This window comes from Lissotriton helveticus, chromosome 4_1 (genome assembly GCF_964261635.1).
Source record: "Lissotriton helveticus chromosome 4_1, aLisHel1.1, whole genome shotgun sequence".
NCBI lineage: Eukaryota > Metazoa > Chordata > Amphibia > Caudata > Salamandridae > Lissotriton > Lissotriton helveticus.
In genome coordinates, this window is record NC_136063.1 from 1,096,196,019 (window position 1) to 1,096,221,900 (window position 25,882).

General features: G+C 44.9%; 1 protein-coding gene across 1 annotated transcript in view; it reads right to left on the reverse strand.

Moving 5' to 3' along the window:
• The window catches only part of GALNT12 (polypeptide N-acetylgalactosaminyltransferase 12), a 1,011,450-nt gene that overhangs the window by 131,182 nt on the left and 854,386 nt on the right, over positions 1–25,882 (reverse strand). The window contains exon 8 of the mRNA XM_078687689.1: positions 3,928–4,041. Coding sequence (XP_078543815.1) covers positions 3,928–4,041 — 114 coding nt within the window. The remainder of the gene's footprint in view (positions 1–3,927; positions 4,042–25,882) is intronic.

Genomic DNA, 25,882 nt, shown 5'->3' on the forward strand with positions numbered 1-25,882 from the left:
TGCCATTGTGCAGCATTCCGTCCATCAATTGTTGTTTTTGCATTGGCCTAGGAGGCTGGCCTGTGGATGTTAGCGCCTAATATAGATCAGTGTATAAGAAGCACTTGGTCACAGACTTTAATACTAGTAAGAAAGCTCAGAGGCTACAACACCTGAGGCAGAGATCCGAGTGTAATCTCAAGTAAGATAGTTTTCTGAGGACAAACTAGCTTTAGCTTGAGGCAAAATGGGTGTAACCTGCAGAGATATGTACCGGTATATAATACGGGTCACATTTTCATATCGGAATAAGGTTGTTCAGTTGGTTAATACACCTGTAGTAGAATGTGTGTGTAAACTGCAGACCATAAGATAGTTAATAGGTTAATGTAGCTACTGCAGACATATACATATTGTGGGGTAACATTTTCGGTGGCATCAAGACAGCTCACTTTGTTAATTTTCGTTCTGGGACAGAGGAATATTACATAAGTCTTCCGCATGCTGCTGTAATTAATCTCCTATTAAATTGCTCCTCACACATCCCTAGCCTCTCATCCTCTCCCACGCACATAAATTACACAAGGCTTCACATGACCTGTCCAAATCCGCTGGTTGCAGCCAGATATTATCTTTTATTATATACACTCGTTAACTGACTTTATTCCACAAGCCGTGCCACCAGTAGATAATAAATAAAGATTGGGGGCGGAATCTGGCAGTGCAAAGCAGCGCTTAAACACGAATGTACAGCAGGAAATGGTGAGGTACAACCGAGGTAGAAGAGAGGGGAAGAGTTAAATAAACTAACAAAGAGAAGATCAACATGCGATTCGCCTTAAACTGTAGATAGTCAAACACGATTATTGTATGTAGCGTTGTTTTATCAGTTCACACACACGTTTACTGTCCATATACTGTATACACTCACATGTGATAATCATAAACACACACCCTCACATCTTCCTTTATAGTCTCTCTACTGTGAAGTTTAAACATTAAAAATAAAAGAGTAAGTGGTGAAGCCTGCAGTGGAAGGACACTGGCCACGGGAAGCAGTACTTGGTCCAGGCTCAAAGCAGCCGTAGGACGAAGACTCAAAGCCCATGAGGAAGACAGAGGCTAAGAGGAACGCTGTCAAATAGGAAACAAGGAAACAAGGAAATGAGTGACGTGAGAACCGGCCAATGGTAAGTAAAGTGACATGGGAGCCACGTGGGACCCAGCCAATGGTAAGTAATGGGCAGGCTCTAAACCCCTTTTAATTTTTTATTTTTTTATACAAGAGATTTCGCAAGCATAGCCAGGTGAAATCTGAAAAGTGGGTCTATTGAATTTATCAAGGAGTCAGTGTATTGACATATTTATGCATACCTATTGTCTTTTTAAAAAAAACATCAATAATGATAATCAGACATATGTTTCATTACTTAACATATTGCAATGTTTTAAAAAAATATTGGCATACAAATTATAATAGTGTTATTTAAAAAAAAATGTAAAACTTGTCTTTGAGTTTTAGTATGACATTTTCAGCCCACAAAATGCAGCCCTAAAAAACGACCACAAGAGAGCCCTGCAATCCCGCTAAAAAGCATAGAGCTACAGCTTGGAGTACATTAAAAATGTATTAAGTTGTCCTTGGGTCATGGATTTACTAACCCAGGAAACTTACTGTTTTTTAAATTTTTTTATAAAGTTGCCGGGATGGTGGGGGGGGGGGGCTTTTTCACTCCTTGCAGCCCCCCATGCAACAATAAAAAAAAATGCTTTGTGGTGTCCCCTTCGAGGGGCACAACCAGGATGAAGAAAAAATAACAACAAATCCCTTGCAGAGCATTATGTGGCACCCCATTCTGGAGAAGTGGAAAGTAAATGAGTAGCTGCTGCCATTCATTAAAAAATAAATCTTTGGGATAGTTTGTGGGTAACACAGTGCCCACTCAGGAGTTTGGGGTCTCTGGCCACCACAATGGCACTGTCCCCGAGGGATGGGGTCCCCACAGCCATACAAAGGTTTGGGGAAGGGAGCTTGCCCTCTCACCTCTCCTTTATCTTAACTTGCAGCTCCGGGGGATGAGGTCCCATGGCCCTCATTAAGGCTCAAGGTGGGAGGCTGGTTGGTCCCCCTCCCCTTAATATTAAATCAGGGCCCCAGGGGGTGGTGTCCTCAGGACTAGAAAAAGGGTTGTGGGGGGAGGGGCAGCTCATCTGCCTCCCCCAAATGTTTTAAATTGTGACCCCAAGGCCCACCTCTTGGGTGATTTTCTTTTAATGGGCGGAAGTCCACGCTTTTTTAGTTTATTTTACAGCAGATTCGCGGATCCTCCATAAATCTATTGTAAGATGGAGGGGAATCAGGCGTCAAGTGACAGGGTAGTCCTACTCTGCTCCTCCCCCATATTTTTAAGATGGCTGCCATCAAATCTTTGTTTGTTGTGGTCTAATCTTAAGATCTGTTGGCTTCACCCAACCTCTATGGAGTAAAATATACTACATGTTTTGTCTTAATATCTCAAACTACTATAGAGATTTACACAAAATTACAAAATGCACACTTCCTGGGCCAAGATCCAGATTTCTTCTAAATTTGGTGTTAATTTTATTCTACAGTTTTTGCTGTATCACTGGTAAATTGTCCTATGGAAAAATTAAGGAGGAAAATGTGTTCTGGGAACCCTTCTTGATGGATCAATGTGAAACTTTCCAGGAAGGAGAAGGAGTGGATGAGACCCTTTTGGAAAGTTTTATGAAGATCTGTCAAACAGCGCCAACAATTATAAGCAAAACTAAAAATGCTTTTCCTATGGTAATGGCATTCTTTGAAGAAACTTGTGCCTTTGTCGCAACAACTGCATGATAGGCTCATTCTCCAGATGCAGCTATTTGGACACCTTGTGCCCTTCTGCTCTAACGGTACATCTCACACTGCGAAGGTCCACTTAGAGGTAAGTAGCACTCCCAGTCCTCTTCACAATCCAGAAAAGTTTTGCATGGACATTGCGTAAATGGATTACCACTCCTCATGGTGCACACCGCCCTCTACTAAGTAACAATCATCAAATTTCACTCACAGCTCCATGATTTAACCCATTAAGCATTCCACGAGAGAGCATGTATTCCCTCTTGTGTTGCTCCCATCCCCACCCCAAGCAACCCTTCCGCCCCATGCTGTGTTGTTCCCTACACCTCCAAGCTTTCTGTCAAAACATAGAAACAGGGTTCTTGTTCTTGTGGTGTGGTTGAACAGCTGAAATTAAGGATTGTTTTTGCTTTATTTCCTGCATGCCATCTATTGTATGATAGCACAAGTTTTGGAACACAAAGGCATTTATGGTGCATGGTGAAAAGCCACTTGTTCAGCTCACTGGGATGGCCTCTGAGGCAGAAGCTGTACTTAGCATCACACTGTTCCTAGAGGCTCATAAATCTGATCTCTAAGCTACTGTTGAAGACCAACTAGCTGAATCACTTGGAAAGTAAAGAAGGCCTCAACAAGCGTTTCACTTTACATTCTAACACTACTTATTCTTTTTAAATTGTGCTCAGCTTTCTGAGTGAAGTGTATTTGAAATTTAAACCATGCCATGTATAAAGATTAAAAACATATAATTCAATGTAGAGACTTTATATACCATAAGATGTGTCTTTGCTTTTCCCCCAGTTTTTGTAATTTTTGTTCTTACTTTTTCTGAATAAGACTTTTCAAAACATTGGCAAAGCCAACAACTTTGCATTCCCATTTGACTTGTGAGACCTATTGGCTATGCAAATGAATATTCTTAATTTTAGGCACATGGAAATTAAATGACTTGCCCAGAATCACAGGATGCTGAGTCTGGTTCCCAATAAGATGCAGCAGTCAATCAGGACTTTCAGTTGCAGCTTGGTGATAGAGATTCATAAAGAGGGCACCTATGTTTAAAATGTAAAACAAATGTTTCCTACCTGATTTTGTCCCATTCCATGACAACTGTATAAAATCACTCGGTGTCCGGTTACCTCATGCTCGTTTGGAGGATTATAATCAAAGCAGTAGTTGATCAAGCCTTTGTTCTTCAGCTAAAGGAAAGTGGAAGAGGTGATTACACAATTAGTCCGGAATTTAAGCGACCTATAGGCCAGAGAAAATTGGTAGCAATTGAGCATGAATGTACTAACATTTACCATGGCATTGCATGACATTTCTATTGAATATTATCGGTTAAGGCCTAGTTCGAGCGTTCCTGTTGGTAGGAACAACCGCTTCACCCATGTTGCATTAATTGTGCTGCACGTTTCGTGTGAATTACTTAGTACTGTATGGTGCTGACTTAGATGATTGTAACTAAAATAAAAGCAATATTCATTTAAAATGTATTGCCGCATAGCACCACATTTTTAAATCTTTACGTTGTAGGGTTGCACAATGAAAATCCTTTGTTTCAAAAGCTTCTTCAATCAACATCAGAGAAACTGCTTTAGGTAAAACCCCCCTTTTGGCCTAGAACCTTTTGCATGAAGGTCGTCTGAAATTCTGGAAACACATCCTATATATTGGGGAACACCAATTATGGCAATCTCATTCAGCAAGACACATGCGTTTTGTGGGTAAACATTCCAATGGAACACAATCCTACAACAACCATGATAGTTTTCACACAACTGACAAATGTTTGCTAGAGCCCATCTACACTGATGATCACAGGCGCTGAAAAGGTATGATGAGCTGGTTGTAACTGGATCTAGAGCACTTGCATCACCAAATAAGTAACTTGCATACCTGTCAACTGAACCCATGTGAGAAAGTGAATGTTCAGTCAGCCCTGAATTTTCTTCCAAAGGCAAATAGACAATGCTACTTACCCAGTATGCATCTGTTCTTGGCACATTAAACTGTAGATTCATATGCTTTAGCATAGATCGCCATCTGGTGTTGGGTCCGGATGTTTGCACTTTGTTTTTCTTCGAAGAAGTTTTTGTAGTCACTAGGTAGGCGACTCCTTCTTTCGGTGATAGTGCGCATGAGCATCGACTCCATCCCCAGATTGTTTTGCCATAAGGGTGATGATGGAGTTAGTAAGAGTAGAAAGAGATGTCCATGTGTAGTGTATCCAAGTAAGATAATACTGCAACAGATAACGGTACCCGGGGAGGCGGGTGGGTGCATATGAATCTACAGCTATATATATCCCAAGAACAGATGCATACTGGCTAAGTAGAATTTTCCGTTCGAGGCATATGAGCTGTAGATCATATGCTTTAGCATAGACTACACAGCAGTTATCTTCCCAGCGGTGGCTAACCTGTATCTGTTGCACTGGTTTGAAATAGTGTTCTTAAAACGGCCTGACCCACACTAGCTTGTTGTTTTCTTACACATCTACACAATAGTGCTTTGTGAATGTGTGTGGCGTAGACCATGAGGCTGCTTTTCAGATGTCATCTAAGGGTATATTCTCTAAGAATGCCATAGAAGCCCCTAGTTTGCATGTAGAGTGCGCCCTAGGGGGAACTGTTAATGTGCGCTTAGCTTTAACATAACATATTTGGATGCATTTAACGATCCACCGTGCAATACCTGCTTTTGATATGGGATTGCCTTTATGTGGTGGTGAAAAAGCAACAAAGACTTTATTTGGTCTACAAAAAGATTTAGTTCTTTCAATGTAATACAGTTTTGCTCTTTTTACATCTAATGTGTGAAGAGCACGTTCTGCCACTGAGTCAGGTTGAGGTAAAAATACGGGTAGCTCAACAGACTAGTTAAGATGAAAGGTAGAAACAACTTTAGGTAGAAATTTTGGATTAGTCCTAAGAACCACTTTATTCTGATACATTTGTAAAAATGGTTCTTGTATGGTTAGGGCCTGGAGCTCATTAACTCTTCTGAGAGATGTAATGGCTATAAATAAGACTACTTTCCAAGTGAGAAACTGTAGCTCACATTTGTGCAGAGGTTCAAATGGTGGGCACTTGAGTCTTGTAAGGACTATGTTCAGATTCCACATTGGAAAAGGTGGAAGTCTAGGAGGGATGATTCTTTTAAGTCGTTCCATAAATGTCCTGATAGAGGACTCGCAAAACAAAGACAAATGTTGTCTGTTTTGTAGGTAAGCGGCTATTGCAGCCAGATGTAACCGTATAGATGTATTTTTTTTTTTGTAACGTATTTTTATTGCTTTTCATACCAATACAAATGTTATAGCAAATACTTTCCATTATAAAGACTGCATTCGGGCATGCAATAAAAGAAATCGAAAAACGTATTACCCACCCACCACCCCTCCCCTCAAACTAACATTTTCATACATGTCTAGTGGCCATCCTACAACTGAGAACAGTGATTTTCAATGTCACATATACATTACATGACATGAGCAGTACACAGAAAGGTTGACTGTCCCACACAGTAGTCTGTCCTTTCCGTGTGACAAAACCTGCACCCCAGACCTATGCGTCCCAATTCTATGGTTGTAAATCCTTGGTTGTGAACTCCTCTAGCATTGCATTCCATTCTAGCGAGATGGGTATCTTTCACATCCCTTTTTGTTCCTCCCACTTAAGCTCAGCTCCCCCCGCCCTTGCCCATCAAACCATCGCATTATGCCAATCTGATAATAGGGGCGATCTAGTAGCCTTCCACCGCATGGTTATATTTCTTTTTGCCAGGATCAGTGCAAGGTTAGCAAATTTGCGGACAGGGCTTCCCTTTTTCTCCTTGGGACCTAATCCCAATAAGCAATATTCCAGTGACTGAATATTTCCCGTTGGTGCCACACTATTCACAATGTCCTGCACTGATGACCAATAATGTAAGAGTCTCGGGCAATCCCACAACATATGCAGTAAACTGGCATTGGGGGAGCGCGGGCAATCAATCACTCGACACCTCTGGGAACATCAGGCTTAGCTTGTGTGAGGTTAAGTACGCGCAGTGCACAATCATTAGCTGGATAAACTTAAACTTCGGGTTCCTAGAGACCTTGGTGGGTGTTCCAGTAGTGCCTCCCATTCCTTGTCCATGAGTGCACGCCTGATATCTGTGTCCCACCTGTCCCGGGTTGACTGAAGAGATGCCAAGGTGTGTCTGCGGATACCCCAGTACAACCATTTTGTCAGGTGGCTACCATTACCCATCAAATATTGCATGTGTGTCAGTGCATGTGTCAACGGCTCCCCCCCCCCGCCCGGGGTCCACACTGTCCGAATGTAATGAGAGATGTTTGCGTGTAGCAGGAACAATCTATCTGGCACTCCCATCTCCCTCACAAACGTACCGTGATTCATCAATGCACCATTGGTAAAGAATGGGTATAGCATGGACACTCCCGTCTCCACCCACGCCTCTATATGTCTGAGAGTCACCCTCCCCGATGGTATTGGGAGTCTCATTAGAGGTATGTTTGGGTCGTAGGGTGCTGTTATTTTAGTATAGCGTGTTGCCTTCTTCTAATACAACAGAGCCGTCCACAAAAGTGGTGGTGCCGTCAACTGAATTTTGTTGCCTGGCAGCAGCAGTGCATGTCGTTCCTCACACTCCCATGCCTGGGGAGTCGTAGTTATTTCTCTCAAGTTGCGGCCTGCAATCCACTATGAAACCATTGCAGCTGACCTGCATAACAATAAGCTCTCATATCAGGGACTCTCATACCCCCTTGTTTCGTGGCTAGCTGTAGTTTAGGAAGCCATTTACGCCTACGTCCCGAACACCATATTAATTCAATGAGAAGGGTGTCTAATAATTTAAACGTCTGAAGCAGAATTATAATGGGTAGATTGACAAAATAATATAACAGCCTCTGTAGCATCACCATTTTAGTAATGGCAACGCACCCAGCTACCGATAGAGGTAGTGAGGTCCAGAACCGTATTTGCTTTCAAAGTGATGTTATAGTGGGAGTCAGGTTACCATCTAGCATATCCTCCACTTCCCGGCATATCTGGACGCCCAAATATTTCAAAGTAACTATCGCAGTCTGAAACGTCCAACAGCCAAAGCGAATCGGGACGGTCCTGGTTATGTCATTAACCGTATAGATGTATAGGCTAAATTACAACGCTGTTGGTGTAATAGGTAGCAAATTATGTTTTGAATTGGGGGACACAGTGACACCGACCTGGGCGTTGTTGTTGGGGGTGCCGAGGATCTTCGCAGCCTTCCGTGCTGCTTCTGCTGTTGCCGCTGGCTTTCCTGTTTGCCTGCTGCCCCAGGACATCGCGGCGCAGCGGCGGACCGGGGACTACATTCCCCAGCGGCCCTTGCGCCAGGAAGGCGCGCACGCCCTGTCCCGCCCCCGGAGGTGCCCTCAAGAACAGCGTGAGCCTCAGGGGAGTGGGGGACACAGTGACACCGACCTGGGCGTTGTTGTTGGGGGTGCCGAGGATCTTCGCAGCCTTCCGTGCTGCTTCTGCTGTTGCCGCTGGCTTTCCTGTTTGCCTGCTGCCTGCTGCCCCAGGACATTGCGGCGCGGTGGCGGACCGGGGACTACATTCCCCAGCGGCCCTTGCGCCAGGAAGGCGCGCACGCCCTGTCCTGCCCCCGGAGGTGCCCTCAAGAACAGTGTGAGCCTCGGGGGAGCGGGGGACACAGTGACACTGACCTGGGCGTTGTTGTTGGGGGTGCCGAGGATCTTCGCAGCCTTCCGTGCTGCTTCTGCGGTTGCCGCTGGCTTTCCTGTTTGCCTGCTGCCTGCTGCCCCAGGACATCGCGGCGCGGCCGCAGACCGGGGACTACATTCCCCAGCCGCCCTTGCGCCAGGAAGGCGCGCACGCCCTGTCCCGTCCCCGGAGGTGCCCTCAAGAACAGTGTGAGCCTCGGGGGGAGCGGGGGACACAGTGACACCGACTTGGTCGTTGTTGTTGGGGGTGCCGAGGATCTTTGCAGCCTTCCATGCTGCTTCTGCTGTTGCCGCTGGCTTTCCTGTTTGCCTGCTGCCTGCTGCCCCAGGACATCGCGGCGCGGCGGCGGACCGGGGACTACATTCCCCAGCGGCCCTTGCGCCAGGAAGGCGCGCACGCCCTGTCCCGCCCCCGGAGGTGCCCTCAAGAACAGCGTGAGACCCAGCGTCGCGGGACGCGCGCGGGCGGCGCCGGGCTTAGCCCGGGCAAAGGGCGGGCCGTCTGTGGCCGTCCGAGGCCGACAGAGGCTGGGCTGGGCCACCCCTCTATCACTTGTCATGGGGAAGAGAAAACAGCCATGCCGGGCGGTCCAGGAAGGTAAAGTCGCTAAGATTCCCCAAAAATCTGAATCTATAATTTCTTATCTGACTTCTGCGGTGGGAGTACTGACCACGGAAAATAGCCTATGCTGAGAAGGAACTTGGATTGGACTCAGCTAACACTAACCCAGATCCAGACCCATGTCTTGCCCCTGATCACACCCCTAGCATACCCTTGGAACCCACAATTGTAATTACAAATATTCCCTCCTCAGTGGCCCCGCTGATTGTCCCCTTAAGTCCTCCACCCCCAATTCTCCCTAAAAGGGTCAAAACGCAACCAGCTCCCCCAACCGTGATTATGCGCAGACGAAGAACCCATTTAAAGGGCTCCAGGAGGAGAAATGCACAGGGTAAGTCTGTCCACCAAGCCTAAGGGACCATGTTTGTGACATTGTTGAAGACTTATTTACATCAAGATTTGAACCCGCACTGGTGGCCATTGCAAAATATATAGTGGACACTCTTAATGTATGTGTAGCGGGTCTTCTGGCTAAATGTGAGAAAATTGACGCATTTTTAAAACAACAGCCAAGCCATAACGAGAAGCTGGGTAATCGTCAAAATGTAAATGTTAGCCAGCCTGGGGGCAAAATTGTAAATAATCCTAAAGAAGTTTCTAGGGAAGGTAACCAGGCCAACCGGGATGTTTTGGAGGGGCAAGGGACCATCAGGACTGGGTCACAGAGCACTAACCTTGTAGCCAGTGCGGCTCCTCGTAGGGCCATTTGCCTGGAGCTGCCCCCGGAGGCGGCCCCTTTAGTGGCCGTTTTTACAGGGATCCCTCCAGCAAGGGCCGGCCCAAGTGAAACAAGCAATTAAGTGATGGCACTGGCTAGGGAACATTGTGCAGAGTTTAGCAGTGGGGGCACAGATATTACAAGTACCATTATCATGGCAAGGAGAGTGAGCTGGGTAGGGCGCCACCCAAAATGCATCCCAGGGGATTGCCTCGTGGTAAATTTTGACAATTATGACACTGCTCAAAGACTGTTTTGGGATGCCTCTGACCTGACAAATGACAGCATCAGACCTCTCCCCTTGGGCTTTTTTTATCCCCCGGATAGGCCAATAAGACCTCTTAATAAATCTTTGGCATTCCATCGGGAGGGGCCCCCTCGTACCATTCCACGCCTACTTCACCATCAAGCCATCAATGTTGTACAACAAAGGCCCATACGAGAGGTGTCAGGTAGGGCAGACAGAGGTTCCCCCAGTCTACTAGGTGGTGTGCAGCAGGGTGTTTCTCCTCCAGCAGAGATAGGGCTCACTAATCGTTTCTCTCCTTTGGCTTCCATGAAGACGAACGACTGACTACCTTGCACTTTAGTTGAGGAGAGGCTGGAATCAGGCTCCCAGAGGTCCCCATGTAAAATTCTTACCTAGAATGTGGCGGGAATTAGTTCCAAAGCCACTGATCCTATTTGGCAGAAGTTTATCAAGCAGTATGATATACTTGCCTTTCAAGAGACCTGGGACACCTCGTCCAGCTTTTTATTGGACGGGTATCTTAGCTTCTCTTCTCCTGCAGTTTCTGGATCAATGGGAAGACCTAAAGGGGGTTTGCTTGTCCTTTTTTCATTGAACCTGGTAGGGGCTTCTAAGAAATTAGATTCTGCTCCAAGGAATTCCCTCATAATTGAATGGACCGTTCCTAATTATCAGAAATTTCTATTTATTAATTTTTATAACTCTAGGGAGGGTTCTTTACAAAATGAGTACTTGACCACCCTGGAGCAATTTTTGTCAGTCTATAAACAAGATTGTTCTTTCGTCCCAGAGCTGGTCCTCTTGGGAGATTTTAATATTCACCCCTGTTTGGGGGATTGTTATAATGATAACTATGGAGGGTCGCCTGGAGAGGGGGTGCCCCACTTTGAGCATAGCAAGGAAGGAGAGGCCCTTGAGGGCCTTCTCGCTAACTTGAATCTACTTGAACCAGGCCTGGGTAATGGTGAGGCCAGAGCACCAACCTTTATAGGGAGAGGCGCTAACACCGTTATTGATTACATCTTTTTATCCCCTGGGGTTTTGGCTAAAACTTTGGCCTATAATGTAGTGACCGCTATCTTTAGCGACCATAACCCCGTTTTGCTGGTTGTGGACTTTGGCACTTTTATGAAGGAGAAGGACCTAGGAGGTGGGGCGCCTAGGCATCTGTCAACCACAGATCAGGGGGGAAGGATTAAATGGAATAAGGTCATCCCAGAGGTATTTTTTAAGACCCTTGCATTGAAAACTGAGGCCAACATGGCTGTCTGCTTGGATGATACTGCAGCAGGAGTTGATGTTGTGGCTGTTTATGTAGAAGTCTGCAAGCAGATTTCCAAAGATTTAGAGGCTGGCGACACTGCACATTCAAGGAGGGCCTATAAATGGTTCGATAAAAAGTGTTCACTTGCCCATGGTGCTCTACATAAAGCACTAAAACACAGACCTAAGAATAGAGCACTAGTGTCGGACCTCCGGAGGGAGTATAAACTTACACTTGTAACACGCAAGCATCAAATCAAGGAGGAGGCTTGGGAAAATCTGCAATCCACGGATGCTTTAAGGGATAGTAAGAAATTCTGGGCCGTTATTAATCAGCCGTTCTTCTCGGACCAGGATAATCTGGATACGGACTGTGTAATCCCTGACGAGAGCTGGCTTGAACATTTTAAAAGTATCTATGATACAGATCAAGGAGTTTTAGCTTCCATTGATACTGCTATGGCTCGGTACGCTACACCCATTAAGTTTCATATGGCTGAGGTGGAAAGGGCGATTAAGGACACAAGTAGACACAAGGCTCCTGATCCAGACGGGGTCCCCGCAGATTTGTATATCCTGTACCCACAATTTTGGGCAAAAATTTTGACCAATGTATTTAATGTGGTGTCTACTGGGGGTTTTCCCTCTTCCTGGTCCTCTTCCGTCATAGTTCCTATTTTTAAGAAGGGGAACAGAGGGGACCCCGCTTGCTACAGGCCGATCTCTCTGTTGGACTCTGCGGTAAAAATCTTGGGCAGAGTCATTCTACAGAGACTGGGGGACTGGCTTGCGGGGAGCGGGGTCCTCTCTGATCTCCAGTATGGTTTTAGAGCACACAGGGGTACCATGGACCAATGTTTGAATTTACACTTCCTCATAAGCAAATACACAGTGGTGAAAGAGGGACTTTTATACTTGGGTTTCATGGACCTATCTTCTGCATTTGATTTAGTTAACCGTTCAAAGCTTTGGTTTATTTTGCGGGATATGGGTTTAGGCGTTTCTTTAGTTAACTTTTTAAGTGATCTTCATCAGAACCTGTCTGCATCCGTCAGGGTAACAAGGGAAGGCAGGTGTACTGGGCAATTTAGTTCAAGAAGGGGGGTCAGACAAGGCTGCATTCTGGCCCCTCTTCTATTCACTATTTACATCAATGCCCTCGAAAAATCATTGGACTTGGCCACACTGGATATTCCGCGTATGGGTGGGTCGGGTATCCCGGTCCTCCTGTACGCGGACGACGCAGTCCTCCTTGCATGCACGGGCATAGGCCTACAGAGGCTGTTGGACCACTTTGGTACTTTTATGGATGCCCTGGACTTAAAAATTAACACTTCAAAATCCCATGTAATGGTGACCGGAGCACGGAAAAAGAACATGAAGGTTAAAACCTTCACGTGCAACGACATACAAATATCAAGGGGGCAGTTTTTCTGCTATCTGGGAGTTTTATTTGACGAGAAAGGGAACTGGGGCCCGCAGATGAAGCATAAAAGCAATGTGGCTTTAAGATCCACCACAGCTCTTCTGAACTTCTCTAGGAGATTGGGGGCAAGACCTATGGAGGCAATGCTAAAGATTTACAAGTCCAAGTGTTTGGCAATTGCCTCCTATGGGTCGGATATCTGGGGTTACGTACCATCCCCCGGGATACAAATTGCAGAAAACAAGTTTCTTAGATCCCTTTTGTCACTCTCTCAATCATCCCCTACATTTTCTATACACTGTGAAGTGGGATTGGGTTACGTCTCTGATCACCTGAAAATGGCCCCGTTGTTACGTTGGGTTAATACCTGGTTGAATGAGGAGATCACATTAAACCACCTGATACTGAAGGACTGTGTTGCCCTAGATAAAGCGGACAGAATTCCTTGGCTGTCGTATGTTAGAGCGGCATGCGGCAGGTTAGGGCGTCCTGAAATGTACTCATCACCACAGGGCATCAGGAAGGAGGACATAGGGTGGATCAAGCTCAATTTTCGCAATTTGTTGGAGGCAGAGAGGGAGGAGGTAGAGCTTAGAAAACCTATGGTGAGATCTATTTATGGCCTATCAACCTCTCTAAGGATCGAACCGTACTTGAAGTATGTCATCAAGCCCTTCCATCGCTTCCTTCTGGTTAGATTTCGGTTTAATCTCATCCATCTTATACTGGGCTTATACCCTAAATGGGGGAAACCAGACGAGACAGCACCATGTACATGCGACAGCTTTTCCCCACAGGATACGCTCCACCTAGTGATGTTCTGTGAGCATTACTCGGTGGCTCGCAAACATTTTTTATACCCAATCCTGAGGGAACTTGGTTTTGTCCAGGTAGGCCTGGCCTCCTACACTTCCAAATGCTTGATTCTGTCCGGGTCACCTACAGTGTAGCTGGTTTTTTGGTGGCAGCAGCCCGTCTGAACAAAAGGAGACTACTGCATTTATAATAATTCTGTAAGATTAAATGGGGTTATGGTCTTTAAATCAACATACTTAATAATGCACTTTGTATGGATTCAAATTGCCATCGGCCAATGATTCTATGATATCCGGTTTTATATTGCACAATTTTTAAACACATTTTTTATGAATTTTAGGTGTAGGCCTTATGAACTGAATTGTAATAATTAACTTGTATTTAATCTTTATATTTTTGCATTGTGCGGAAGAAGAAGTTTTGTATTGCTTTTTATGGTTTTAACTAACCGAAATAAAGAACTTTGACTGACTGACTGACTGATGTTTTGAATTGAAACATTTGGTGGATTCATTTGATTGTTTGTGCAGTAAATTACAAATCGCTTCCACTTTGCAGTGTAGCATGCTTTTTAACACCTTGGCCGCTGCTGGAATCCCGCGGCAGTGCTGGACATGCCTATCGCGGGCGTGGTCATGACGGCTCCCGGCCGTCATCAGCACACGCCCACCGTGACTCATCAGCACCGAAGGGGTTAATGACGTTCATGACGTTCATGCAGTCTGGCGGAAGATTAAGGAAGCCAAACTATGATTTCAGGTGCCAGATCGCAAGGTCGAGTTGACTGGGATCTGAATTGTCTTATCTCTCCATGGTTCTGAGTGAGAAGCTTGGGGAAGAGGCGCAGCTTTTGGTGAGGAACTACTGATAGTTCCAATAGGGTTGTGAACCAGGGTTGTCGAGCTCATGTGGGAGCAGCTAGGATCATTGTGAGGGACTGGTGCTTGAGCTTCCCGAACTACTAATGGAATTAGCGGGAGAGGTGGAAACGTGTAAGCAAATCTCCCTAACCAATTCATCCATAGTGCATTGCCTTTGGTTGATGGGTGTGGGTACCTGGATGCGAAGTTTGGGCACTTTGCGTTGAGGTGTGTTGCGAAGAGATATATTTCTAGATAGCCCCACATTTGAAAGAATGGGATCAGAACTTGAGGATATAGTTCCCATTCGTGAATCTGTTGTCTTTGATGACTGAGCAGATCTGCGATCTGGTTGTTTACCCCTGTGAGGTGTTCTGCAAGGAGATATCTCTTTTGAGGTATGGCCCATCTGCAAATGCTTTGAGCTAGGCGTGAAAGCTGTAGAGAGTGTGTCCCTCCCTGTTTTTGTATGTAGTACATTGCTGTCATATTGTCTGTACGGACTAAGACAGCTGTGCCTACTAAATGTAGTTGAAAAGCTTTCAATGCCAGAAAAATTGCTAGTAGCTAAAGGTAGTATATGTGAAGTTGTTTCGGTTGTAGGGTCCATGTGTCCTGAACAGTGTGTTTTTGAAGATGAGCTCCCCACCCAGTGAGTGATGCATCTGCTGTTAACACTATCTGTGGAACCGGGTCGAGGAATGGCCTCCCTTTGGAAAGGTTTTGTGTATTCCACCACTGCAGAAAGCGATGTGTGCGGCCGTCTACCAACACCAGATCTATTAGCTGACCTTGAGCCTGGTTCCACTGATGTGCCAAGCATTTCTGTCGGGGACGCATTTGAAGTCTTGGGTAAGGGACAATTAGAATCCAAGAAGCCAACATGCCGATCAATTGCATGAACACTTGGGCTGGTAGTGAGTGTAGGGGTTAAAACTGTGATATGAGATTTCACATGTTGCATATCCTGACTGGGTCGGGGTATGCTAGAGCTTTGCAAGTGTCTATTGTAGCTCCTAGATACGCTTGTGTGTTGGACGGCTGGAGGTGACACTTGGTGAGGTTTACAGTGAATCCCAATTTGTGAAGCAGCTGTACTGTTTTGTGAGTGTGGAGTATGCAAATGTGCTGTGATTTGGCTTTTATTAGCCAGTCATCCAAATAAGGGAAGACGTGAATGTGTTGCCTTCTTAAATGAGCTGCGACCACCGCGAGGCACTTGGTGAATACCCTGGGTGCCGTAGTTACCCTGAAGGGGAGAACTTTTAATTGATAATGGTGTCCGTCCACCACGAACCTGAGATATTTTCTGTGAGCTGGGTGGATGGGAATATGGAAGTAGGCGTCCTTTAAATCCAGAACGTATAGAAAGTCGCCTTGTTGAAGCAATGACAGCACCTGTTGTAGGGTGACCATGTGGAAGGGGTCTGACAATGTAAAGATTTAGCTTCTGAGGTCTAGTATAGGCCTTAGAGAGCCGTCCTTTTTTGGAATTAAAAAGTACAGGGAGTACACTCCTGTTCCCTGTTGATGGAACAGGACTGGTTCTATTGCATGTTTTTGTAACAGAGAGAATTTCTTGCTGCAGGAGTGCGAGATGTTCTGGTGACATTACAAGTTGTTTTGGAATATTTGGGAGAGTGCTGGTAAGTTCCAGGCAATAACCATATTGGATAATTTGTCTTACCCACATTTCTGAGGTGATGGAATTCCAGACAGGAAGGAACTGTGAGAGATGCCCCCGACAGGGGTGGGATGATCGGGGGTAGCAGAGGGCAGTCTGTGCTTATTGGCAGGGGAAGTGCAGGTGGAGTTACTTCTGCCCTTGTTATTATATCCTCTGCAGTTCCCTCTAAAATAGCCTCTGGAGGAGTTAAGATTGGTTGTTACCCCTATACGAAGAGGAGGGGTTTTCTGATGACACTGTTTTTGAACCACCCCTATAAAAGGAGCGGCGAAAGGAACCCCGGTTAGAAGGCAATTGCAAGGCCCCCATGGACTTTGCAGTTTCGGTGTCTTTCTTCATTTTCTCTAATGAAATATCACCTGATGGCCCAAACAGATGTTCTTCATCAAAGGGCTAATTAAGTGTGGAGAATTGTACCTCCTGCTTGAATCCAGAGATTCAAAGCCAGGCGTGCCTGCGTAACAGTACGCTGGTGTTGATGGCACGAGATGCCTTGTCTGCCACATCTAGAGCGCATTTTATGGAAGTGTTGGTGATGAGCTTCTCTTCCTGTATGAGATTGTTAGCCTTAGTTCTGTACTCATCCTCCAAGTTTTGCATAAGTTTTTCTAACTTGTCATAGGGAGCCCTATCATAGCGTGCTAACAGAGCCTGAGCATTGGCAATACGCCAATGGTTAGCCGCCTGGGAAGCCACTCTTTTGCCTGAGGCATCAATAAGTTTTGACTCCTTATCAAGGAGGGGCGTCGCCTGTGGTTTGAGAATTAGCTCTCTTGCGGGCATTAGTTAAAACAAGAGAGTCTAGAGGCAACTGGCCTTTTACATATGCCGGGTCTGTAGGAGCGGAGTAATATTTTTTATCCACTCTAGGTGTTAGTATTCTGGCTCTAACTGGGTCTTTGAATACTTCGTCATTGTGTTTTAGTAAGCCCATGAGCATTGGTAACATGTTAGTAAACCTTTGTGAATGTCTCGACAAGGAAATCCTCTTCTAGAGGGTCTGAGTGTAGCTCCACCCCGTGCTATTGAGCAGCCCTGTTAATAAGCTGCGCAAAACCTATGTTATCATCAGGTGCGGAGGGTCTGCAGAGATGCAGGTCGGGTTGTTATCGTGGTCTGGATCTTTATCATATTTGTCCCAGGGATCAGTGTCCTGTGGTATGTGATGTGGCACATAATGGTCCTCATCCCCATCTCCATCGCCATCGTCCTCGTCCTGTGTCAGGTGGTGGTGAATTTGATGGTGTAATTATCAAATTTGGGTTAGGATAAGGAAAGGCAGGTATGTAAGGGGGAATAGGGTTAGTACCCATATCCTGCTTTTTCAGAGGTATGGGATGATCCTATGTGAGATCTAGCTTCCGTTTTTTAGGAAGAATGACCTAGAGGTGTCTGGTTTTTGGGTCAATGCTGAGTCTCTTCTGTTTGGGATCCAAAGTAGGCTGTTCGGGTAGAGGTTCTTTGGATGGGGTTGATTTAGGTTGAGGTTCTTTGGGTGCTTTTTAGCAGGTTTCGGCACCCAGCCTTTAGGCGCGGGATGTTTCGAATCCGAGTCTTTATGTATGGATTTCAGCTCAGAGGCTTTTGGTGTAAATTTCGGCTCCAAGGTTTTAGGTGTGTGTTTCAGCTCTGAAGCTTTAGGTTTGGAGGTTTCTGGGTCTTTGTGTTAGATGGGTTTCGGCTCTGAGGACTTTGGTGTCAAAGGTGTTTTCAGTGCCGGTGTCATGAAGACTGGCAAAGCCTTGTGTTTGTGTTTCGGTGCCTTCGGCTTTGGAATGAGGCTGGCTCGAACCCGAGCCCGAAGGCTTGTGTTTGTGTTTCATAGCCGAGGACGGGGCATCGGTAACCTTTTCTCAGTGCCGACCTGAGCCCGAGGGCGTAGGTGATACCGGAGCTGCAGGTTTTGGGTGAGTGGGCACAGGGGAATCAGTACTCACGTTACATTGACCTGGAGTGATGGTGGGTTTTTCTTCCATGTCAGAATCATCTTCGGACACGGAGACCGGCTTCTGGATCTGGCTGGTGGGAATCAGAATCTTCGCCAAAGATATCTGGTACGGAGCGGCTGGCGCGGTGCATCTCGTGGCGTTGAGCCTGACAGTTACGGATGGTTTTCTTCGATCGGAATGATCGACATGCTTCACAGACCTTCTCGTCCTGTTCCGGGGATCGGTAAAGGTTGCGGACCTCATGCAAGTCGGTGCGTGGAAACTTAGCACGACACCCGGGGCATAATTTGAATGAAGTCCGTTCCATCGACTGCTGGTGTGGACAGCACGGGTAGGCCCAATGGATCGCCTCGAAGTTCCCAATCGAAGATTTACTGATTTTAGACGATGCTCATCAAATGGGAAACCGTGATCGATAGACAATACCGTTGAGGGTAGAGAATTGCGCGTCGAAGAGGTTTGAAAACGATACCGAACTGGAGCGTCGCAATACACATCCGAACCCAATGGCGAAAAAAAATAATTTGGGGATGGAGTCGATCCCCATGCGCACTATCACCAAAAGGAGGAGTCACCTACCTCGTGACTACAAAGACGTCTTCGAAAAAAAAACAAAGTACAAACATACGGCCCCAACACCAGATGGCGATCTATGCTAAAGCATATGATCTACAGCTCATATGCCTCAAACATAATCTTTCTAAACATATGACAAAAAAGAAACAAGACCCCCTAAGCCAATTAACCAAAATGGTGCTGAAAACCACACTGTTGTCACAAGGCAAGCTGACACCTATGACCTCGTTTATCAAGTGAACACTGTCAAGACAGTTCATATTTCCAAAATAAATTGAAACTATGAGCACAAAATGCCATGGCAACAATTTAACCATTTTGTTGAAGGAAAGGATGGAACTAAATGGGTAGACAACAAAGGGAAAAACAGATGAATTGCCGAATACATCAAGAAAAATGAAGGATTTCAAATGATTTGTTGTGCTCTCTGGGTTCAACCCCAAAAGATGGGTATGGCAGCTAGGAGTGCGAGGGTACTGGCAATCTAGAGATTGGTACGAGATAAAAGATGAATGGCCTGAGAACATGTACACAAGATAAAGTAATGCTTTCTTCCAAAAAGTTGAGCCCTTTATAAAGTTCCAATTTGAATCACGTAACCACTAGAGTAGGGTGTGGACTTTTATAAGCTAGGATTTGTAGGATTTGGCTTTAAGGTTAGTTCTAAAAACAAATTGGAAATCTGTGCCTGCAGAATTACTTTTGTGAAGGGAGTACATTTCAGATTTTAAGGGACTCGCAAGGGATACCAGGAGTTCTAGTAACCTAAAATAGTCCAGATGTTCTTAAGTACCCCAACACTAAGCATTTAAAATTCGGAGTTTTCAACCAGTGTAAAATGAGGCATGAGTAAGTATAATGCAAATGTGCATATATATAACTTTTATTTTCCTCCACTGGTATAAAACAGACATAGCTTGTGGTGGAACTTGTTCCCTAATAAGGATTGTGCTATGAAAGTGCGCTCTCCCTATTCCTGCTCTGTAAAGGCATGGAGCCATTTGGCAGTTATTTCCACAAACCTAAGTGAACCTTCCTGTGCAGTGTGGTTCACCCTAAAAGATGCCTACACTTCACAATCCGTATTCTGCAAATCGGGATTTCTACATTCATGAAATGCTTATTTTGCACATCTTTGTTGAACCTTCGTGCACTAAATGGTTTGTGATTAAAAACCTTTCGAAATTAGGTTTAAAAGCATAACTCCAGTTGCCTCTTTGCTATTAATAGAACTGGCTTTCACCTTCTATGGCGAAGGAGGGGGCTCCACTACGGAGCAGCATAATTCGATGCACTAAACCATAGATCCTGCTGTCCCAACTTTCAAAGCTCCCCAACTGGCCGTGTTACTAAAAGCCAAAACTCGCTCTGTCCATGTATTAAGGCAAACCATAATTGTGTCCAATGTGGTTCCGATGCTTGGAGCTCTGGTCCTCTAAAAATGGATGGATGGGTTTGGAGAAAACAGCATAAAAACTGATCAACCTGGAATCTAAAATGAGAACTAACCTTCCACTGAGCTTGTAGAAATCTTTTTTACGTGGGGAAATACAAGAATGCTTGTGCTATGGGAAGAGCCTGGGTCTCGTCAAAGCGAGAGCTATAGCAGGTGCCTCTAGAGAAAATTCAAGTAGCAGTTAGGCATATTCTTGAAACGGCAGTCCATTGATTTCGACTACATCAAGACGTACTTTTCTTATGAAGCAAATCTTTCCAGGTTCCTTCGGTATTATGTTATTGCAGATAAACAGGATACAGCAGGGCTATTTTAGAAATGTGTAACGAATATGTCTACAGCAGTTAATGTAATGCTTTTAATATTAGGGTTATATTTATGCACACAAATGCCCTTGTCTCTCTAAACAAACACAAGCACTTGATAGAGCGCACACAGCACTCTAAACTGTATGGGAGCATTATACTCATGGTTTAAACGCATTTATCTATATTTGTATTGTGTGCAGTGTATTACGTTTATCAAATGCATTTATTCAACATTGTAAACATAGAATCATAAAATGTATCTTTAAGTAGGATTTATATGTATTAGAGACACTATCATTCCTGTATGCATAACGTACAAAATAACATTATATTCATTTCAATTTAACTGTGTGTTGTTTAAGTTGCCTGCACGGTAGGCCCAAAGCTGCAGGTTGTTGATAGTTTCGAAACCCTTGGTAGCTAAAAGAAATAATTTAATGAATTGCTTTTGTGAACAAGAAAAGTATGTTCTCACCCGATTGCAAGTACTAGAATTCAACTTTGTTATTTTTAGTTTAAGGAGATAACTGGAATGTCTTTGAAGAGTCTGAGAAGCGAGAAGGGAGGATACCTTCTGTGCCTGGCCTATCTGCACTCCAAGGCCACTCGAAGAAAAGAAGAGTTAATTAAAAAAGCGATGGAAATTCACCACAAACTTTGAAAGTGAAATGATTAGTCATGTGATACATTTAGGAGAGGGCTGAGTTTGTCCTTTTTGTATTATGAGCAGGGACAGAGAAATCAGACTTCTACATTTTCGGAGAAGAAGGAGCATCCTAAGAGCGAGCTCCTTAGCCTTAAGCTATTTTGACCCATTTAACGTGAGTAATTCTTAGGAAGTCAACACATGCGGACACCTTTGGGGAATGAGAGAAGGGTAAACAGCCAGAAACATCACTAATGAGAGTAGTGTAGGGAAAGGTAATTTATGCCTTCCTTCCTAATAAAAAAGGACTTGGATTCCGCCTCCATCTTGGGTTGTATAATAATTTTGGCGTTGTGCCTTCTATGCCGAATTAATTATATGCGTAGATTTGGCTCTGTATTGATTTTTCTGTACCTATATTCGCTGATTCTCCGATGCGTGTATATCCAATTATTTTTGGCCTTATAATAAAATCCATAAACTAGTATTCAGAGTCCGGGGTCTTTTAGACATGACTAAATTGTAAGTATAATTTTGAAGTGTTTACTCCCCTCAACCACTTTCAGCAGGCAAATAATTTTTGGGTAATCAAATGGTAGCCGAGGATAGTTCGCCTCTAAAGTGAGGGGAAATTGAGGGATTTCGAGTAAAAGCGGAGGACAATCTGGCTCTGGACTTGGCATAGACGACGGTGGAAGAACGACGATTGATGGAGGTTGGCGGATGTAGATGGTGCGGCCGAAGCAGTGGTAGAGTGAGTATGAAAGTGTGTGGTGTGCTAGATTGCGGTGATTAATTAATTGTGTGTTGTCTTGCGAAGTAAGAATGCAAGTCGAGTGATTGTGGGTTAATTGGTTTACTGGTGTGGACACACGCGGATCAGGAGATTTTGGTGAGCGGACTCAAGAGAAGTCCAAGATCCCGGGAAAATTTGTATTGCGATTGTCTGATTTAAATTGTGGGTGTTGTGAAGCGCTATCGACGATCCACTTGTAATAGGGAACTTTGTGTGAATGAAGAGTAACGTCGCGGTGGAAAGCCTCATGTACCGGGGGTAGACGACAGCGATTGGGTGACCAACGCAGGTCGGGGGTAACAGCGGATGTTCTTGTAAGAGTGTTCTATCGATCTTTTAGCAAACGGACAATTACTTGTTTGTGACTGTAAGTTATTGTGGCTGTTGTAGGAAGCAGTTACTTGGTTAATAACTTTTGGTAATACAGATACTTGTGTACTGATGTGTGAGCGAGTGTACAAAGAGAAATGGTAAAGGAGGATAAGCCGCTGCAAGGAGGGAGTTGTGACGTCAGTGCGAGCCACACTGTGATAGGTCGGTCGGTTGGTGTAACGCAGCGCTGGGATTGGTTGAAGTTCGTCCAAAGCTTTAATATTGAATTCTGGATGGCAAATAATTGGCTTTCCCTCGTTATGGGTCATTTCGGACGGATGTGTTGATTCAGTTGAGAGGAGTGATGTCTTCTATGAAGCCTCCACCCAGACCAACGCAATTTGGGGCTTTAGATGCATGGATGAGAGCAGCAAAGGGAAAGAGAAGAGAAGCTACACAGGGAAGAATGAAGAAGGCAATGAAGGCATATCAGGATGCTAGGTGGGATGCACAATTGAAGAGGTGGAGAGTAGACACCATAGAGGGAGAACGCTTATATCCATTCAGGTTATTAAAAGGAGGGTCCGAAGGACAGAGTAAGACAGAAGAAGACAGAAGAGGACAGTGATACAGATGATAGCTTTCTAGAGAGATTGTTAGCAGAACGTTCTCCACCTAGTGACTCCAGATCGGAGCTGGAGAGACCACAACAACCTGGAGAAGCCTTAGGAATGGGTCGAACGGGTTCAGAGGAGCACACAATAGGAGTAAGAGGGAGAGTGGCAGTGGGAATCAGAATTCCAGGGGGTTCTGGAGGGCCAGGATATGTAGATAACGAGCACAATGGAAGTGCATATGAAATGCAGTTACCAGACTCTCTTACTGTACCAGTTACAATTGGACCTGTGGTTTCGAACTATAATCCAAACGAGAGGGCAAAAAAATTCAACAATAATAGACCAGAGAAGGGGCAGAGACTATGACAGGGGGAAATCTTACCATGAGTGAGACGGGTATGGTTCAGAGGCCAGTGGAAGCTAGTACTCCATTGACAGCTACTGCTGATCCGTCAAGGATGGACAGTGGGTCGGAACGAAGACGAGCAGGAGCATTGGCAAATTCTAGGTCTGACCTTAGAATGTGGGTCCAACCAGTGAGGGAGTCGATGATGTCAAAAGAAGAACTGGAGGAAATGAGACAAGAGAGAGCTAGAGTAATATTTGAATCACTGGGTTTGTGTGAGGGAAATCACTGGCGAAGTCGAAGTTGTGAGAGGGAAAGTCGTCCAGCATTGAGAATGGAGGAGGGCGCAGTTCCAAGGAAAACTCAGTTGTGGCAGGGAAGAAACAGAAAGTGAGAAGGTTCAGAGATTTATACAAGTGGCAATGAAAGCACCATTGTTAGATGTGGTCGGGTTGAAGGTTGAAATACATTAAGTGATAGAAGGGAATCTGCCATTGGAAAGGATTGAAACATATGATCCCAGTGAATTGTTATTCGTACCTAAGGATGTCACTAAGAAAGCAAAGCGAGCTCATGAAGCATTGGTACAGTTAGCAAAATGGTATGAGGTGGAGTTGACCATAATGAAATTAATGCAGGGGGGTTGCAGATTGAATTATACTGATCAAGATCTAGAGGAAAAGCGAACTACAGGATTGAAGGCACAAATTAGGGATTTGGTCATAGCAATATGACCATGGAGAGCACTAGATAAATGGGAAGAAAGGTGGTTGAAAAAGAAAAGTGCCAAGAAAGTAGTAGGAGATACTCCGCCTCCAGGTGGAGGGATGGGGGCAGCAGGAAATTTCCCTCTAAGAGAAGTACAGAACGAAGGGTATGTACATGTGCCATGGAGCAGGGGTGATTTAGCAGCCTTCACTAACGATTTTCCTCGGCTGAGGGAAAAACCTGCCGACTGGTATAAACAAATTGATCGGTTTGTTAAGTTTCAAAGGTGTTATGGATTGATTTGAATACCTTGTTTGATATAGTAGTCCCTGGTGATCTATGGACGGCATGTAAGGTTGCCGTCGATTGGCCTGCTGCAGAACGAGCTAGAGATCTGGTGATTAATGGTCCTTCAGCTGAGGTGATGAAGAAATATTAACAAGTGATTACATGGTCACAGTCTAAAGTGGCCCCGCAGACTGTCGATTGGCTTAAAATTGATCGTACTACTCAGGATCCTAAAGAATCAGTACGTGATTATTATGAGAGACTTTTAGTGGCATTTAAACAACATAGTGGATTAGACACCGTTGAGCCAAAAGATATGGGACAGTCTGTTTCTAAATTTGTGCTTGGGTTGAGATCTGATATCAGTTTGATGATACAACAGCACTTGATATGTTGGCAGAATAAATCTGTTGATGAAATTTTGCGATATGCAAAATATTGTAGTGAACAGGTAGAGGCAGCACAAAAGAAGACAAAGAAAAAGTTAGCAGCTGTTTGAGCCAGGAACTACCTTTCCCAACGTTCTGTGCGGCGTGCACGTCGCGCACCGCATTGCCGAGTGCCAGGAGGCGCTCAAAGGGGGCCAGGGCTCCCGCAGCGCGGGACGTGAGAGGGTGGGCCCATCTGTGCCTGTCAGGGGCCGGAAGAGGTCAGGCAGGGCCACCTCCCTTGGCAGTTGGAAATCAAGCAATTAAAGTGCGAATGGGTAAAAGACTTTTGATAGATATCAAATGACTGGCTGAACTGTATCACAACGTGCTGTTGGAGCTGATACTCCTAATGATATTGAACTAGGATTTATAAGACTTAAATATTCGAGGATTGTTGGATGGTGGATTTTCCCTTTAAATTGTTCGATATTGTTTTTTCACTCACTTGTGTACTTAGACATAGGGGACATAACCCAAAGCGGATACATTTTAAGTCGTGAGAGGATCTAGTCTTGGTGTTACTGGAACCTCAGGCAGGCATTAACAGGTAGGGCTGATGCCACAACACTACGTAGTTGGCTGGTTAGGTTAGCTACTCATTAGTGGTGCGGTTTTGTACTTTAAGATCTGTGGCCCCATAGATAGTAAGTAATTGGGAAAATGGACAAACGCAAAGGTGCAGAAGGCACCTTGGATGCTTTCCTAATTAGAGCAGAGTCCCTGCTGTCCCATGAGATTCAATTGACAGAGAGACGATTATCCCTAGACCCTACACTGTTTCCACTCCAGAGAGAAGCAACAATACCACGATCACCAAGGGTAATAATCCATAATAAATCTGAAATACCTGCGCCGGTAAACCTAACCCCATCACCCGAAAACCAAGTATCTGTTGATGATACTAGCTTGAACACAGGAAATGGATCGCGATCCGTAAAACAAATAGATAAGATTAAGGGAAAGGCCCCTGGGGCGAGACAAAAGCATGCTATGGGGGGTTCGGAATTTAAGAAAAAAAGGGGTTTAAGGTCCAACTCACAGAAAAACCAGCAAATAGAGGAACAACAAGGGGAGTTGTTAAAAACATGCAGTACACAGACAGAAGTGGATGTTACATTAATTAGTGAAATGGAAAACGACAACTTTGAGGGTTTAAAATGAGCAATTAGTGGGATACTTGAAACAGCACTAAAAATGATGTTACCCAGATAAGTGGCTTAATAGACAA